The 17359-nt window shown below is 37.1% G+C and overlaps 1 protein-coding gene across 2 annotated transcripts; it reads left to right on the forward strand.

Moving 5' to 3' along the window:
* Positions 1-1982: 1982 nt before the first annotated feature.
* Positions 1983-17323, forward strand: sh3gl1b (SH3-domain GRB2-like 1b). 2 transcript variants are annotated; one of them, XM_056772937.1, is made up of 10 exons: positions 1983-2364; positions 9329-9397; positions 10973-11045; positions 11302-11445; positions 11521-11654; positions 11867-12025; positions 13077-13180; positions 13269-13402; positions 13732-13779; positions 15049-17323. In XM_056772937.1, the coding sequence occupies exons 1-10, from the start codon at positions 2320-2322 to the stop codon at positions 15240-15242; spliced, it is 1104 nt and encodes a 367-aa protein (XP_056628915.1). In that variant the 5' UTR covers positions 1983-2319; the 3' UTR covers positions 15243-17323. The 2 variants fall into 2 exon arrangements, with proteins under 2 accessions (XP_056628915.1, XP_056628916.1); XM_056772938.1 differs by lacking the exon at positions 13732-13779 and having other exon boundaries at positions 1985-2364.
* The last annotated feature ends 36 nt before the right edge of the window (positions 17324-17359 follow it).

The raw sequence follows: 17359 nt of genomic DNA on the forward strand, positions 1-17359 counted from the left end.
AACATTCTGTCTCGAGTTGGGGTTCCAAATCGCTATACATTTATTAATTCTTATGATTAGGAAATATTTCTTTACAAATTGCATTGATATTTTGAAGAATGTAGGAAAGCATGTACTGTGTACACACCAGTACTTCATGTATCTGCTCTACCGGACTGTTTACACGCATCATTTGCACTCTATACTGCTCACTTGCACACCAGGAACATTACACTGAATGCTCATTTGCACTAATGGACTACTTTCATAACTGCATTAACTCATCTACTGCACTGTAACTTTCATAACTGCATTAACTCATCTACTTCACTGTAACCTTAATAACTGCATTAACTCATCTACTGCACTGTAACTTTAATAACTGCACTAACTCACCTACTGCACTGTAACTCATCTATTGCATTATTGCATCTATCGCATAACTAACTGCATCTACTCATCTATTGCACTATAACTTCAATAACTGCATTAACTCATCTACTGCACTGTGACTGTATATCTGCATCTACTCATGTATTGCACCGTACCTTTAATAACCACATTAACTCATCTACTGCACTGTAACTTTAATAACCACATTAACTCATCTACTGCACTGTAACTTTAATAGCTAATGTCTGTAACTAATGCACACTCAAGTCACTTGCACTATTGTATAGTCTATATTGTTATCTGTTCATAACCTCCTGTACATTAATGTTCACAGTATATAGCCTTCTGTATATATTGTTCATAGTACATACCGATTGTCATATTTTCATAGTACATGCCCAACGTAAATTATTTTCCTAATATTGTATTCTGTATTTATTCACACTGTATATCTGCACTTGCTAATTGCACTTCTGGTTAGACCTAAACTACATTTCGTTACACTGTACCTGTATATGTGTAATGACAATAAAGTTGAATCTAATCATCTAATCTAATCTAATCTAAGCAACAGTTCTGGGGCACTTTTGACTACCATTGTATTTTTTTCTTCTATGGTAGTCAGTGATGGCCGAGAAGAACTGTTTTGTTACAAGCATTCTTCCAAATATCTTTCTCTGTTTTCATCAGAACAGATACATTTAATAAGTCATTTAATTTAACAGATTTGCAACAATTTGGGGGTGAGTAAATAAAGACAGAATTTTCCTTTTTGGGTGAACTATTCCTATTCCTAGAAATATTCATACAGATCATCATTTAAAAAGCACAGATATGACACTTTCTGTTGTGTACAAATCATTATTTAAAAAGGTTCGATGTTAGAAAACAAATACATGACTGAAAGTGGTAGAAAAGAGACCAGTTTGACAATACACAGCTTGAATGAAAACTGTGACCTGACCTTGTGACTCAGTGTGTAGTGTGTGTACGAACAGCCATTGTGAGCTATATGAAGAAGATTTCTATATCTCATTCATTTTAATGTACCACAAACAGACAGAACATCACTCTAAAAAGTGTTGGGTTGTTTTCTTGTCCCATGATGGATAAATAAATAGTGGACAGAACATATTGCTGGGTTAAAATCATCCAATGTTGGGTTGTTCTTAACCAATATCTTTTCAAGCATCACGCACACCTGTGTGGCAGCTCTCTCTGCTGGTGGAAGATGGTAATGCACGCGTCACCTGCACGCTCCACTGTCTTTCTTCAGCACTTTTCAAAGTTCCTCTCGTCCCGTGTGAACACAACCCGCACATTTTACATTTGCACTACAACGCAGACATCGATTGAAATAAATGTGTTTTCCTAGAAACACATTAACAAGGCGCGTTTTGAGATTACCTAAAATATAAGTTCAATGTGTGGTGAAATTGCCTGTGCATATTGTTTTAAAGTAAATATCTAGTTTATATATTCACGTCACTGAATACCAATTGACTCGAATAACTTAAAAATGCATACTAGAACTAACTCACCTGGTCGTTATAGCGCTTGGATTCTGAGTGTAATACACGTACTAGCCATTAGTTGGCGCTTCTGGCCCTTTCCCTTTTCCAGCCCCTTCTTCGCTCGCGCAAGGAATGTGCTTGCGTTGCGCAGGAAACCGCTAGTTTCTCAAGACTTATAAATGCGGTGTATGCACAGTTACTCTTATTAAATTCACATTTTAAGAGAAAGTCACACCTTGTAGAGAAACTGTTTCATTATAGCTCGATGTAACCCTTACCGACAGCCACCAGGAATATTTTTGTGGAGAGTGGGTGTCGTTTATCCGAGGACTTGAGTTTTATGTTTCACTCAGCGACCGTTGACTTCTGTGCCAGCATTAAATCTACTTCATAAGACTTTTTTTCGCCGAGAAAAGGGGAGTTCGCTTTGAAGATGTCCGTGGCGGGCTTAAAGAAGCAGTTTTACAAAGCCAGCCAGGTTTGCGAAATACTTTTTCCCTGTTGTTTTCTTCCATTGAACCGCAGTGCCGTGCCAGTTAGCTTAGCTAAAAGTTAGCCTGCTAACGCTGCGCCAAACTTCCCTCCGCTGGTCAGCACTTTCAAAGTGTTTCGTTTGCTTTTGCATGGTGTATGTAACAAGTTATTGACCTGTTCGTGTGTGTATTTTGAGATTGTGTAATGTCATGCATTTGAACTATATAAACTGCTTTCTTTGTGTTTTATTGTTGGATACTGTCTTAATTCTGCTCTAGTGTTACAATGCGTCGGCTTTCTTTTGCATTATAAATAGCCAGTGTCACTTTAATGCTACATTCACGCCTTAGTAACGTTAGATGTGATAATGTGTTGCATTTGTGCAGAAGTGCCGGTTTGCTTGAGCCAGATGATGAAATACAGCGCGCCCGTTTTAATATAACGCTCCATTTGCCACGTTTAATGCAGTAAATGTTTTGGCACACTGATCGTAAAGTTGAGATTGAATCATGAATACACATAACAAAATCATTTCAGGAAAAAATGTGCATGTATTTATGTGCAAAATAGATGTACCACAGCATCAAATCTGCCCAGTATAACCGCAGTTTCCCTTTGACTTCACTTTAAATACCATCTGTTTGCCAAGTACATTTTCAGTGGGTTTTTGTGTTTGCTTTTCGTGTTTCCATGGCTGTAGGTCACACTTTAAGCTGACGAATGTAGGTGGAAACTGTTAGTTTGCTGAGCTGGTTTTCATTACAGTATTCTGCATAGCCAGTTTTATGTGGACGTACAGTGTACACAATTTTGTAGACTATTGTAATGTCCCCTAAAATGCTCAAATATAGTTGTTATTGAATTTACTTTTTTTGTTAGGAGAAAAGCAGTAAAATAGTTACGGAGATTATGGATAGTTGACAAATAAACCATCAGCCAACATAAATGTTATTTATCTTTGATATGTTTTTTCTAAATGTTTGCTGTCACACGATAGGACATATGTAATGTTTATTTGTCAAGTACACTCAGTTACAGTGGTTTTCTTGCCGTCTTTAATAGATTTAATTGGTTGAATTGGTTTAATTTAGTCTGAGTCAAATTTGGGTCTAAAATATATACAATATATATATATATATATATATATATATATATATATATATATATATTTTTTTTTTTTTTTGACAGATTCCTAAAATATGATTGTTGTCAGCCGGTATGCTAAATTTGCTAAGCACTGTACATATATGTGTGAAATGGAGGAGAAACCTCAATTTCATTAAATAACTACTGATGTTTTTGTAAGTTGTCATAGAATTTGTTCATATTTATTTTAGATGAAGTGTTTTATTAAACTAGTTCCAGTTAAGACTAAAACACGTTTTTCTGTTTATGTTCTTGGCTTTGGAGCAGCCATTGTGGAGGCATAAAAAGTGTTTCACTTTCAAGGGAGTCAAATCTGTGATCAGGAAACCCTTCCCTTGAATAGATTATATTTTAATTCTGGTGGATCAAAGGATTCTTATTAGCATCTTGCAAATGCATAGATTTTATTCGAAGCGACAGAATGAGAGTGCATTAAAGGTATACGTTATTGTGTGTTCTCTGGAAATCGAAGCCATGACACTTTATGTTGCTAACACAATACTTTCCAGTTGTGTTACAGAAACACCTACAGCAGCCGTTCCAATCAGACACTGGAGAACATTTGTTAATAGCTGTCGTAGGTTGTTTATGGCATAATTGACTCAACGCAGTTAATGTGTTTTCGACAATTTGTTAGTTTCGTTGCCTGTGGTCTTTTTCCTGAGGGCACATCGCAGATGTATAGGAAACAGTGCATCTCAATCTGCACTCGGCAGGAAGGGACAGTTTCCTTTTCGAAGCAGACTCAGATCCCCTTTGGGGTGATGAAAAAGTGAAGACTGAAAGTACTGTGGGGCAGAGAAAGCGGTACTGGTGGCGAGTGTTTGGGACTGAGAGGCGTAGTATGATTCATGCAGCATGATTCTGCTTGGTTCTTTTTTTTTATCGAACTGAAGTGCTGCAGAAAACATATTCCAGCGTTCCACAGTAATCAATACTTGACCGAGACAGGAGACCCCGCCAAAGACAAACTCTCACACCACCAGTCACTCCCTCGATCCAGCTGAGAACGGTTTAAGCTTTGTTGTTGTTGATTTGAATGTAAATGTAAATGAATATGTATTTGAAATTGTGGCACTTGAATTGGTTATTTTGAATGCATTCTTATATGCATGTTAAATGCTGCTTCATGAAGTGTTATTGACAAAAACTACAGTTTCTCCAGTTCTTATTCTCAGTGGGATAATGTCAGCCTTAAAGGGCAAGTGTGTTATTTCTAACAGAACTGCGAAAATACAACTTGGCCTGCTAGCTGGATGTGTATTTGTGTCAGAAGAGAATTTAGCCTTCAGTATCAGCATTGTGTCACAGCCGAACCCCTGCATTATCTCTTACGCTGCTGATAAGGCCTCTTTTATGAAAAAATATAATCAATGTGTTGCTCATAGTGTGAGTTGAGCAGTTGCATTGTGGGAGTGTCTAAATGAGTTCATTATTCTTGGGGGGACCAGAGAGTCCTCTTGTCTCTCTGGAATTTTCAAACATATTTTCTGGAATATGCATGAGCTAAATTGACGTCATGCCTTTAGCCCATTATTTTTGTGCAGTGGCTCTATTTTAAATACTTTCTGGTAGTGAATTTGCAGTATTATTTAGCCTGGACGCAAGTTCTTTCAGTACCTCTTTCAAACTCTTATAATTATCATCATAATTGTACAATTGAAACTCTTTGATCGGTCTGATCAGTTTTTTTCCTTCCACAAGGACTGAACTGAGATCAAATAGTGATCTAAGTGGAAAAGAAACCAATTCTCTTATAGTGCAAGTTTTATTTACGTTTGGAGCTTGATCAGTGTAACAAAAATTTGAATCTGTTGTTTACATCATAACTGACATTTACGTTAAGCTGCAATCCGCAACATTTACTTTTATATCGCCATCTCCGTTTGAAATGTAAAATAACAGGTTACTTTACGTACTTGTCAGTTTGATATTATTTGACTTCAAAACACGTACAGGTATTTTCTGCAAAAAGGAACCTGATAGGTGAAGTTATAAATCATTATTTTAAGCTTGCCATTGCAAAATGTTCTTGCACATTAATTGTACGACGACATACTTCGTGGGATTTTTGTGAATTAAAATGGACAAACCATAAGCACTCATTCCCAGCAATTTAAAAAGGAATGGCTCTTCAACATCAAATATTTATTATAGTTTAATAATATTACTAAGCAAGCACAAAACTCCCGATAAGGTCAGAAAATCATCGCAAAACTTGAATCTTTTAAACTGCCACTTTACAGGAAATACAAAACAAAACCTTTTTCACTGCATTTCTAATATTATAATACTTTTTTGCAAAACCCACATACAAACAAAACGGACGACCAATGATTTATATACAAAAGAACAAGAAATCAAAAATGGAGTCACAGAATGATAATTTTTGAGGTGAAGTGTTTAGTTGATTGATTGCATGCCTTAAAGCTCATCGCTCTGAAAAGCGAGGTGTGCTATGATTGGCCAGTTAACCAGTGCTTAGTTATTGGTCGAATGCTGCAAGCGTGTGATGGAAATGTCACACCTCTTACCATATTTGGAACATCAGCTTCCAAAGCAATTTGACCGACAGGTACGGCCACCTTACTTGCGTATACATCTGGGCGGTCTTAGTCAAATCATACCACGAACTGATGTAGATTTGTGGGGGTGTGGTTACACGAGGCGTTTCAGGCAGGTCTGAGTGAGCAATCGCTTTTACATACTATGCATCATTTGTTCAGACACTTTAATTTTTGCAATATTATGTGTCTAATATGTGCATGGGCAACTTATAACATACCAAAAACACGTAATCGTGCCATGTGACCCCTTTTAAAATACGGTGTTGAAGAAGTTCAATGGCAGCAGATTATAACATATTGATTGGATGTAAATTAAAGGCCTAATACACCTGCTTAAGTGAAATTAAAACCAAAGTTCTGAACTGACAAAATAATCGTCTTTCAAATCGACATTTAAGCTAAAGGTATGGTGAAAACATTTGGTAAAAACGATTTTTTTTGTTTAAAGTTTACTTTTACATGGAATTGCCAATAAAAAAAAAAAGTTATGGATTAAAACTTTGGGTAATGTGACGATGTGGTCTGTGTTAAATTATTCGCTGTTATATTTCACAAAACTGACCTCACCTTGATTTGAATGTTAAATTAGTGGGAACTTGAATACGTCAGTCACGGAACTTCACTATCTATGGCCTTCATCTAAACAGTATCATGTTTCCCCACCTAGTTTATTGTGTTGACTCTATCCAGTATCTTTCCCCACACCAACATATAGGAGATGTTTGGACACGGCTTGCCACAAAACTCCAGTTAATTATTGATATGTTTCCTTTTGTGCCCTGATCTGCTGAACGAACTGAATTGCACAAATGTGCAAACATGCTCGAGGATGTCGAAGAGTGAGGAGGTCACTGCAACAGACACCTCCATGCCAACAACACACGTTGGGATGTAATGGAGGGCTCTTGTTTCCAATCTTTTGTCTTGAAATAGCAATGCTTGAGAAGGAATTGACCACCTAGAGCCTGTCTATCAAATTGATGTCTATGACTTTTGTGTATCTGTTTCATAATACTTCCACAGCAATCGCTTTGAGTGTCATAGCAGATGTTGCAATAGCTTCTTTGAGTGTTTTTAGGCAGAGTCTAGGAAACCATTAGTTTTAGATCTCTACAGGTCTTAAAGACCAAAGTTAAATATGGAATATATATCACAAAATTGTTGTTTAAGAAGTCCTACGAAAGTGAAACATTTTTGTGTTGAACATTTCCGATAGCCAAAAAACAACATAAAGATGGATTTCTCAACATTTCAAGTTGCCACTATAAAATGACATGTGTTTGAGATTATTGTGTTATGTAATCTGAAAAACATCCAGCGATGAGATAAAAAACAAGGAAACTACCAACATATGTTAGTGTAGACCTAACTTTGTATGCTGTTTAATGGTTGTACCATCACTGTCATTGGTACTCTGTTAGCTTGTGAGTCGTGACATAAAAACATGTGTTTCTCAGAGGAATAACAGCTGTGATGTCTGAAACAGGTTCAGACACCCCTCTATAGTTCAATTGTTCAGTAGTTTTGATGTTGTTAAATAAGCTATTAATGTTTGCTATACTGTATAATACACACAATCATGTGCTACAATTCAATTTAAACGTCAGACCTTTAAGTGTCATCCCCCTTTTTTTGAGGGTGGGGGCTTAAAGTGATTTCAACTTTTAAATAAGATTACCTCTGGAATGGTTTGGTCTAGAGACCTAATCTTGTTTTAAAGAAGAGATTCTACACTTAATTGTAAAAGTGTATGGATTTGAAAAATGAAATAAAAAGTGGAATTTTCCATAGAAAATGGATTTTGTTTTCCAAAAAATATGGATTTGTTTTCCATATAAAAAGTTTTTCCCCCCCATAAAAACGCAATTTTATTAAACCGCTGAAAGAGTTATAGCAGTTTAATTGTACATTAATAATAATAAAAAAATCTGTAAACATTGTTTTATATTACTAAAAAATCTCATCAAAACTTTTTTCATCAAAATACTGCCAGAAAATTAAAGACATACTTGCAAACAAGTTTCGTTTCATTTTTCTAGAGGATATCACAAATAATTGGTTTCTGTGATACTTTTAATCATTACACCAACAACTGCCATTAGGTTTCATAAAGGCTCCAATGGTTTACTGCATACAAAACACAAATTAATACATTTAATCAATATATATAAGAAGGACGTTCTTCGATCTTGCCAATGATATAGAAGTTTTTGAGATTTTATTTTTAGATTTACAATAAAATATGATTATGAATATGTAATATATATAATGGTACAAAATGGGCCCATATGTAGATCAGTTGTATTTTAAAAAAAATTACTTTTACTAAGTGATTACTATTGCAAAACCGTTCCGAAAAATAAAACTACAATCTTCTAGAAATTGCAAAATTTAGAGGAAAACATACAGTACGTGGGTAGGAAAGTGTAAAGTGACAGATGGATGTCAACCTGGCTTGTGCATTTCTTGTATGAGAAGTTTAAAATCACACCTTCTTCTAGGACTTTCTACTTTCTGACATCACAAACCTATATAACCATTATATAATCAGTTTCAGAATCAAGTGGGCTGAATCCGATTCTATTTTAAAGTCACTATTAGGGGCTGGAAATAGTCCAGGCGAATTGCACTTTCGTCATGCGTTTTGGGGTAAAACGAAGCTCGAAAACGTTGAGAGGCGGTATAGACGGTATATAGACGAAATTTTCCAACATGGATGCTCATGCGAGTATAATGTAAGCCTTTATTTTGGCTTTAATATGTATTTAAACATCAAATGATCATTTTGTTAATGTTAAATTTAATGTTGTGTTCAGTTTCTTGTTTTGCTTACTTTAAACTTTTTTAAAATGTTGCTAAATTTTGCTCAACGTATTGCACAATAGAACAGCAACAGTGTAGCAGTGGTGTCCCATATCTTAGGGAATGTTTTAGCCCTTGCCATTCTGTTTCAGAGAGGGGAGAGGCGTAGGTGAAGGGGTATAAAATAGAATTGGGATTGGGCCTTGGGTCACCTGTCAACCCTAAACGCAAATTTCATTTTTAAGAGTGACTCAATGATAACTATTTTTTTATTTCATGGACTATGCTTGCACTGCGGCAAAATCTTTCATACAGAATGTCTGTTATTTTGCTTTTTAACGGTCTTCACTTTGTTTTTTGTCTTGTTAGTTTTATACTGGTAAAAGAGACTACATAGTTGAGCTCTATGGCTCGTTGCAGGTTTGTTAAAATTACTTCTCTCTGTTGTGTCAGATGGTGAGTGAGAAGGTTGGTGGTGCGGAGGGAACAAAACTGGATGAGGAGTTCAAGGACCTGGAGAAAGTGAGTAGAAAGTGTGTTGGAGGTAGTTGGAGGAAAACGCTCTATGAAGACATCCGTTTAAATACATTAAGGCCTGGTTTTACAGACACAGCTTTATTTTAAGTCAGGACTGTGACTCAGTTAAATGAGTATATTTCAGTAGCTTTTAAAAAAATGACATAGTAAAAAACATCACTGGTGTGCATCTTGAGAGACATAACAATGACAACGACATGTTTAAAGATATGTCAGGACTGTTTATTCTCAGTTAAGACGGATCAAACTTTCATTTTTGTCTGGGATTAGTCTTAAGCCTTGTCTGCGAAACCGTGATTGAGTGATTTGATCTCTGTCCCATACGTCCATAATTGGTTACATGTTTAAGAATATAATATATAAAATAAACTCAGAAAGAGGCAAGAAGGTTACATGGATGGGATTTCTATGCTTTTGGTGTTTAAACATTATGGCCTGGTTTCACAGACACGGCTTAGCTTAAGCCACGTGTTTGTTAAAAATTATGAATCTTATGTTGCTTTTATAAAAATGCCTTTAAAGAATACATTACTGGTGTGCATGCTGAGACAAAACAATGGCACTGATATATTTTAATATATTTCCGGGCAAGTTATATACAGTTAAGACAGGTCACACATTCCATTAAGACTGAGACTAGCCTTAAATCTGTGAAACCGGGCCAATAAGTCATGCACAAATACTTCCACAGAACTCTGGTAAAGATGATGTTTACCCCAGAGCAAAATCAGGATAATTGCAAAAAAGCCTGTGTTGCAGTGAGGTTTTTCTTAATGTTAGAATAGGTAAGAGTAGGTCATGCATGTTAACTCTTAATTCAGGAAGATTTTATAAGAAGTTTATTTATAACCGAATAATTAAGCTTACATCAATGAAAACAAAAATTAATGACATCTAGAAGATTCTTCAGTTTCTCTGACATATTGTGAGGTATACTCCTGCGGAAAAGGTAAGAGACCATTTCAAAGACCATATTCAGTTTTTATGAATTTACTATTAATAGGTATGTGTTTAGGTAAAATGATAAATTTTGTTTTATTCTTTGAACTACTAACAATATTTTTCCCAAGTTTCAAATAAAAATATGGTTTCTTGTTGTATATATTTGGAGGAAATGAAAACTGGAGCAACTACAAACAACAGTCAGAATAACAGAAAGGATGCTCTGTGTTTTCAGACCTCAAATCTGGCAAAGAAAACAAGTTCATATTCACTTAGGAATACAACCGTTATATTTGTACGTGTATTTAGGAAAGGTTAAAAAATGTGATAACCTTTCATGTGTCTTTCACAATGCTGTTGGATGACTTTGTCACTCCTGAGGGTTGATTTTGTTGAAATTCAACAAACACTGGACTTGAATGAAAACCAGAAATTCAGATTGAATAAAAAATGGGAATGGTCTCTTCATTTTATGGGTAAAAATGAAGATTCCAGTATTTTAGTAGAGAACCAACAAATAAATATTGCTTGTATAAATAAATATTTTGATGTTGTGTCTGGCCTGTAGTGATGTATATGTGTGTTCTGTGTGGTGACCTCCCCTCTGTGTTTTTGTAGAAAGTAGATGTGACAAATAAAGCTGTGATGGAAGTTATCTCTAAAACATCAGAGTACCTCCAGCCCAATCCAGGTAAGAGCTTAAAAAAAACTAATGCACCAGTGACCAGGTTATTACATACTCTCTGAAATATTTACAGTATATATTCCAGTATGTATCCTAGATATATCATGACATTTGAGCCACCATTGCTGTGTATCACACCATATCCAATGTCACCCTTAGGAAGTTTTATTACTGGTAAAATCAGTGTTTTTTGTTGTTACTGTACAATGTTTCTGTTCGATCTGTTCCGTCTTTTATTTACCTTCTTATTTGTCTATCGCAGCATCTCGTGCAAAGCTGTCTATGTTGAACACCATGTCTAAAATCAGAGGGCAGGTGAAGAGTCCCGGTTATCCACAGGCAGAGGGGCTGCTGGGAGAATGCATGGCAAAGTACGGCAAAGATCTCGGAGAGGAGACGAACTTTGGTGGGTTTTGCTTAAAATTCACCTGTCATATAAAAAACAACCATGCAAAACTGTTAATGTATCATTTGTGTGCAGGCGGTGCTCTGTTCGATGTCGGTGAAAGTATGAAGAGGTTAGCAGAAGTGAAGGATTCTTTAGACATTGATGTCAAACAAAACTTTATAGACCCTTTACAAGGCCTTTGTGACAAGGACCTGAGAGAGATACAGGTGTGCTTTCTTACATACACGGAGATTCTAGAATACTTGCGTAGTTAAAGAGTGCATATATCGAATAAATATGTTTTCAAGGAAAGGAGAGCTAACTTAAGTATTGTCATTATGTATTTATTAAAGCAGTTGTGTCATATAGCATTTTTTATTGTTTCAGCTTTGTCTGAGTGTACTTGATTGTAAGGGTGTTTTTTGACCTTCTTTGTCAGCACCACCTGAAAAAGCTTGAAGGACGCAGGCTGGATTTTGACTATAAGAAAAAGCGTCAGGGGAAGATTCCAGATGAGGAGATCAGGCAAGCCCTGGAAAAGTTTCACGAATCTAAGGAGGTGGCCGAGATCAGCATGTACAACCTTCTAGAAACCGATGTAAGAACTCAGCGTTTGACAGCTTTATACTTAATTCTGTGTATTTTAAAGCCTGAAGGCAGGGGGTTGCTCTAATCCTATTAACAGCACTGTAGAATTTAGTGTTTGTAATGTAATGTACTATCGTGTGTACTACTACATAATTCAATTATGTAGCTCTTGAACAAATACTGGGAATGACTGTCGCTATTAGTGGTATTAAAGCTGAACCTGTTTTCTTATACATCAGCCCATCAATGGGTCAGGGCAGATAAACTAATAAATCCATCGGTCACTGACTTTTTGTCAGCGCCTGAGCTCCATCTGTTGGTTTAAAATGGAAATATCATTTATCAAACACTTATCCAACGGGACAAGAGAGAGGAAAACAATGAAGATTTTTATCATTGTAGGCCAGAAGCAGTGGCATATAAAGGAAGTGAAAAAAACATTTTGTTCAGTCATTGAAGCAACGGTAATACATACAGTGTTTTGATTCACAGTGAAAGTTTTGTGTAAACAGTTGCAGAGCAGTCTAGAATAAGTCTTGAATTAATTGTTATTCATATAGTCTGGCTGTTTATGAAAGGTATTGTGGTTGGCAAGTGTTACCATAAGCATTCTATGTGCCTGTGTAGGAAATGAAACAAAGAAATGAAGAACCACAAACCTGAATATTAAACTTTAATTTTAGGTATACTTGGGTATAATGATACTTTGAGCGAACAGGCTCAGGTTATTTTACATTGAAGATATAACAAACAGAATTTGCTGTAAAGAAAGGCTGAAATCATACGAACCGCTGCCTTTTATGTGAAGTTGATGTAAATATTAAACGGTTATTAAGAAAGGACTGAAGGATAGGCTCCCTGTTTTCACATCCACCCGTTGAAAAAATAAAAGTGACATCTAGTGGACACTAGTATCAATAACATTCACGTTAATGAATGTTCAATGCTTTCGGAAATATGATTCACCGCCTTCGAGAATAGATATCATAAAAAAACCGATTCATTGATTTTTTGCCCTGCCCTAATGTCTATATCTGTTTTCTTTGTGTGTGTTTCTGCAGATTGAGCAGGTGAGTCAGCTGTCGTCACTTGTTGAGTCACAGCTGCAGTACCACAAGCAAGCTGTTCAGATCCTGGAGGAACTCTCTGATAAACTCGGAGACAGGTGTGTGTACGTGTGTGACAGCATGTGCTCTTAAGAAACGTTAACTAGCAAGAATGGAGTGACCTAAATGGCTTCTTTAACCAAACAGGATGAAAGATGCCCAGTCTCGTCCTCGTAAAGAATATATCCCCAAGCCCAAACCTGTTATTGAATTTGGAGAAACCAACGAACAATCGAACGGTGGTTTCACCCAGACATCTGCCCCACCTGCACGTAATTCAGGTAAGACCAGAACACCTTTCCACACATGCACTTTACAACACATTCAAACTGTTGCCGTTCTGTTGTGATTTTAAAGTGAAAAATGGAGCCGCTTCAGGATCAGTAAAGATCGTCAACATCTCTGTGACACTGAGAAGACCACACTAGAGAGAGAAAGACACATTGTGCTTTGTGTTCCCGGGGCTCGGTGGCAGGGTGTGATGAGACCGCCTGTCCACGTGTTTGCGATTGTGCATGTGTGTGTCGGACAGGCTAGATGGGCAGCTGTCAGCTGCTCACTTCGTCATCCAGTGACCCTGTTTTGTGTTCTTTTCCCATTACATCATTAGCCCCAAACCACCAGTTTGGCAGAATGACATCGAGGAAACCCAGATTGCGTGAGTCTGAGGCAGTATGCATCTGTATGTGTGCGCATGGGGAAGTGTATGTGTTTGCGTGCGTCCTGGGTGGGAAAACGATGAGGTAACAGGATGTGATTTATCGATATTGTGCATTAAAATCAAGTTTCCACAGTTGGTTATATTTGAACTATAACTATATTTGAATCTGCTGTGGGTTGCACAAACTAGAGACTGCAGTCCCATCATTTAGTCCACGTCATATAGTGTTAAAAATGAGGTTTATGAAGGGAAATGTTTTCTTAAACGCTTCAGTTCTCTCTTTTAGAAAATGTAAATTGCGTAAAGCGAACGGGTTACAGTGAACTGTGGGGAGGGTGCTTGACGTGAAAGTGTCTGCCTGTGTTCGTGTGTGTGCATTTGTTTATAAATGTGCACACGTGTGTTTGTGTGACACTGCAGCTCCAGCTAACCGAGTGAACACCTGCTACAGACTGAAACTTGGGGTCATCTGACATTAGACCCAGGCTTTGGCCCCTGACCCCTGACCCCTCACTAACACATCTTAATCCAGATGGTTGCAGTGGGATTAAAACTGTGTTTAACACTAACTCGCATAATTGTTTTATTTAAAGCAGCCGCTCAGTGAGGGTGTGATTTTGGATTAACTGACCTGTTTTGTTCTCAGGAAACTGTAATAACATCCATTTTTTGTGTCCTTTTCTTGATGTACCACAAAGAAAAGTGTGATGGTGTTAAAGAAAACAAACCACTTGAAAAGAATGGAAAATATTTCAAGTTTTCACTGTATACTTTAGGAATTGAAAGCATCTCTAAATAATTTTCAATATTCACATCATGGGAAAATGTATTTGTGCAGAATGTCAGATTTAGAGTTGTCACGTAAGTATTAAGTAGGAGACTTGAATTACTTAAGTACTTTAAGCGTTGTGTGTTTATCATCTTGGAATTAGCTTATTCTATCTACATACACCGCGGGTCCGTTTACCTGGAATTTGCCATGATATTTCTACAGTATCCCTAAATGTACAAACTGCATTTTGTAAATACTTCATCTCTTTCGACAAAGAAGCAAAAACACGATGACATCTTCGTTCTTTGTCAGCCACCGTAGTTGCTCCGAAAGTAAGGGGTGGAATTAGCCGTTGGTTGCAATTTGCATACACTGAACCTTACATTTTTTTATGTGTCTTCATTGGTCACCTGTAATGCTATTATTGTGCCAATATTCCTCATTTCCCAAATACATTCCATTCTCATGAAATCCCTCTCCATCTCTCCCCTCAGCAACGGAGCAGCCTTGCTGTAAAGCAATTTACGAGTTCGAGCCGGAGAACGAGGGGGAGCTGGGCTTCCACGAGGGCGATATCATCACTTTGACCAATCAGATCGATGAAAATTGGTATGAAGGCATGCTGCGCGGCCAATCCGGATTCTTCCCTCTTAACTACGTGGAGGTCATCGTCCCTCTGCCACACTAGGATGTCCCACGCGAAGGAAAGAGGAAGTAAGGGGGAGAGAGAGGGATGAAAAATGAAAGGAAGTAAGCTGGAGGAATGTGAGGTAGGGAGAAAGGTGTCAGTTGAAGTCATCTTGGTCTTCATCCTCGCCTGTTTTCACATTGTTGCCGTTGATCCAAATGTACCTGTACTTGGGCACTTTTACACATCGGTTTATTTTATAAGGGTGGATTTTGGAAATTGACAACTTTTCACATTCCAGGACTGAGATGCATAAAGAGACTGAACGACCGACAGCGTAACTTTGTCCTTGAGCTAAAATGTCCGAAATTTAACTGGCTTCATTTGTCTAATGTTTTTCATAATGTCTGATACCGTTTTGTACAACACTCGTTTTCTCCCTGTGGTGAATTTCTGTCTTTTTAAAGAGTAGAAAGAAAACTCTTAGTCTACTCGATACAAGTCCTCTGTAACAGAATTGTGAATCGTTGCATTATGACTCGACCGGTCCCTTTACTGCCCACTGCTGGTCAGGCTGTGACGCGGACCTGCCTCAGATAAAGGAGTAATCTTCATCTGTGACACATTAACTCAGCACAGTGGGGCCGTGTGTGCAATGTCCCAATGTGCAGCAATCCTGAGCCACAGTTCCTTAGAGAGGATCTAGTGCTTTTATACGCTCCATTATTGAAATGTTTTTCTACAGCTTGTCCTCATCTAATAATTTCATGTGTATTTTTTACAAGGAATTAATTGTAAAAAAAAAACAAATTACATGCTGAACTGCACCTTGGTCCTTGTGTTGTAAAGGTGAACTAAAGGCTTATAAGGGATGTGTTTTCTAAAACAGCTGTTTTATTCTTGCTGCACTACAACCGTTTCTAACGTTTTAAACACTCATTTTTATATTCCATTAGGGAGATACACCGTTAAAACACTACATGTTTGTTTTCAGAGGGAGGAATAGCCAAATTGTTAACTCTATGGAATTTAATAAGGGTTTGAAATGTCTCCGTAATCTCTCTCTCTCTCTCTCTCTCTCTCTCTCTCTCTCTCTCTGTCCCTTCCTCTGATATCAGTTTACTTTTCATCTGATGCTGCTGGCAGTGTCCTACAATTTCAGGTGTATATATAGGCGTGTTGAGGGAGGATTTTGGCTCATACGCCTCTTATTTGAAGGAAATTTGAACCTGTTTAGATGAGAAAAACAGTTCTTCAGTGTTCAGAAAATCATGATATCATGCCACGTTACATTTACATTTATACATTTGGCAAACACTCTTTCCCCCATCACATATGATGTTAAGTGCTTTAGAAATGTTGGGGGTCAGTTTGGATCCAGTTAAATGAAGATCAAGGGTCTGGTGATATGGTATGAATTCTTTAAAATACGACACCGTTAAACTCCCCAACATCTTTTGGCGGTTGTTCCCTCTACCCCCCAGTCTTGTCTACACCAAACGGCTCTCAGTTTTCCTCCCAGTGTGTGTTTACATGTTTTGTGCACAATTCTTTTTGCTTGTCAGCATGCGGACAGGCCACCTCAATGTGATGAAAATGTGAACGAAACAGAAGGCGATTACCGTTTTAGTGCCTTTTTGATGGCATGAATGGATCTAGAACACCAAACAAAAGTCAGTTTGATTTACACGATAATATGTCGTTTCTGTCTGTCTGTATGTGTACGAAGGGCTTTTTGGTTTCAGTATTTGGCGTGAGCTGTAACCAGCTGTACAAGCATGTGTACAGATGTGCCTTTAAGTTTGCAACACTACACGTTTAAAAAAAAAGCAAAAGGGTTATTTCTGTCTAATCCAACCAGAATAATCTTATGAAAACAGATCATTCAGGTTCGACTCCTTTAGTATTATATTATTTTTTATATGTATACAAAACTATTCAACTTTTTTTATTAATAACTTTTGCATGTTAGCTTAATAGCATAGCAGGCTGATTTATGTTGTAGTTTTAAAGTCTCCTCTTGTATGTCTTGAAGATTAAACTGCATTATGTTGTTATTCTTAAATATCCCGAACCTTAAACATTTGTATCTTATTGTGTCCTGTTGTCTTTAAGTAAATAAATTTAAGAAAGTGAGAGTATGAACTTTGTTTTTCTTCATAGGAACGTGACGTTAG

Source organism: Triplophysa dalaica, chromosome 18 (genome assembly GCF_015846415.1).
Source record: "Triplophysa dalaica isolate WHDGS20190420 chromosome 18, ASM1584641v1, whole genome shotgun sequence".
Classification (NCBI taxonomy): Eukaryota; Metazoa; Chordata; class Actinopteri; order Cypriniformes; family Nemacheilidae; genus Triplophysa; species Triplophysa dalaica.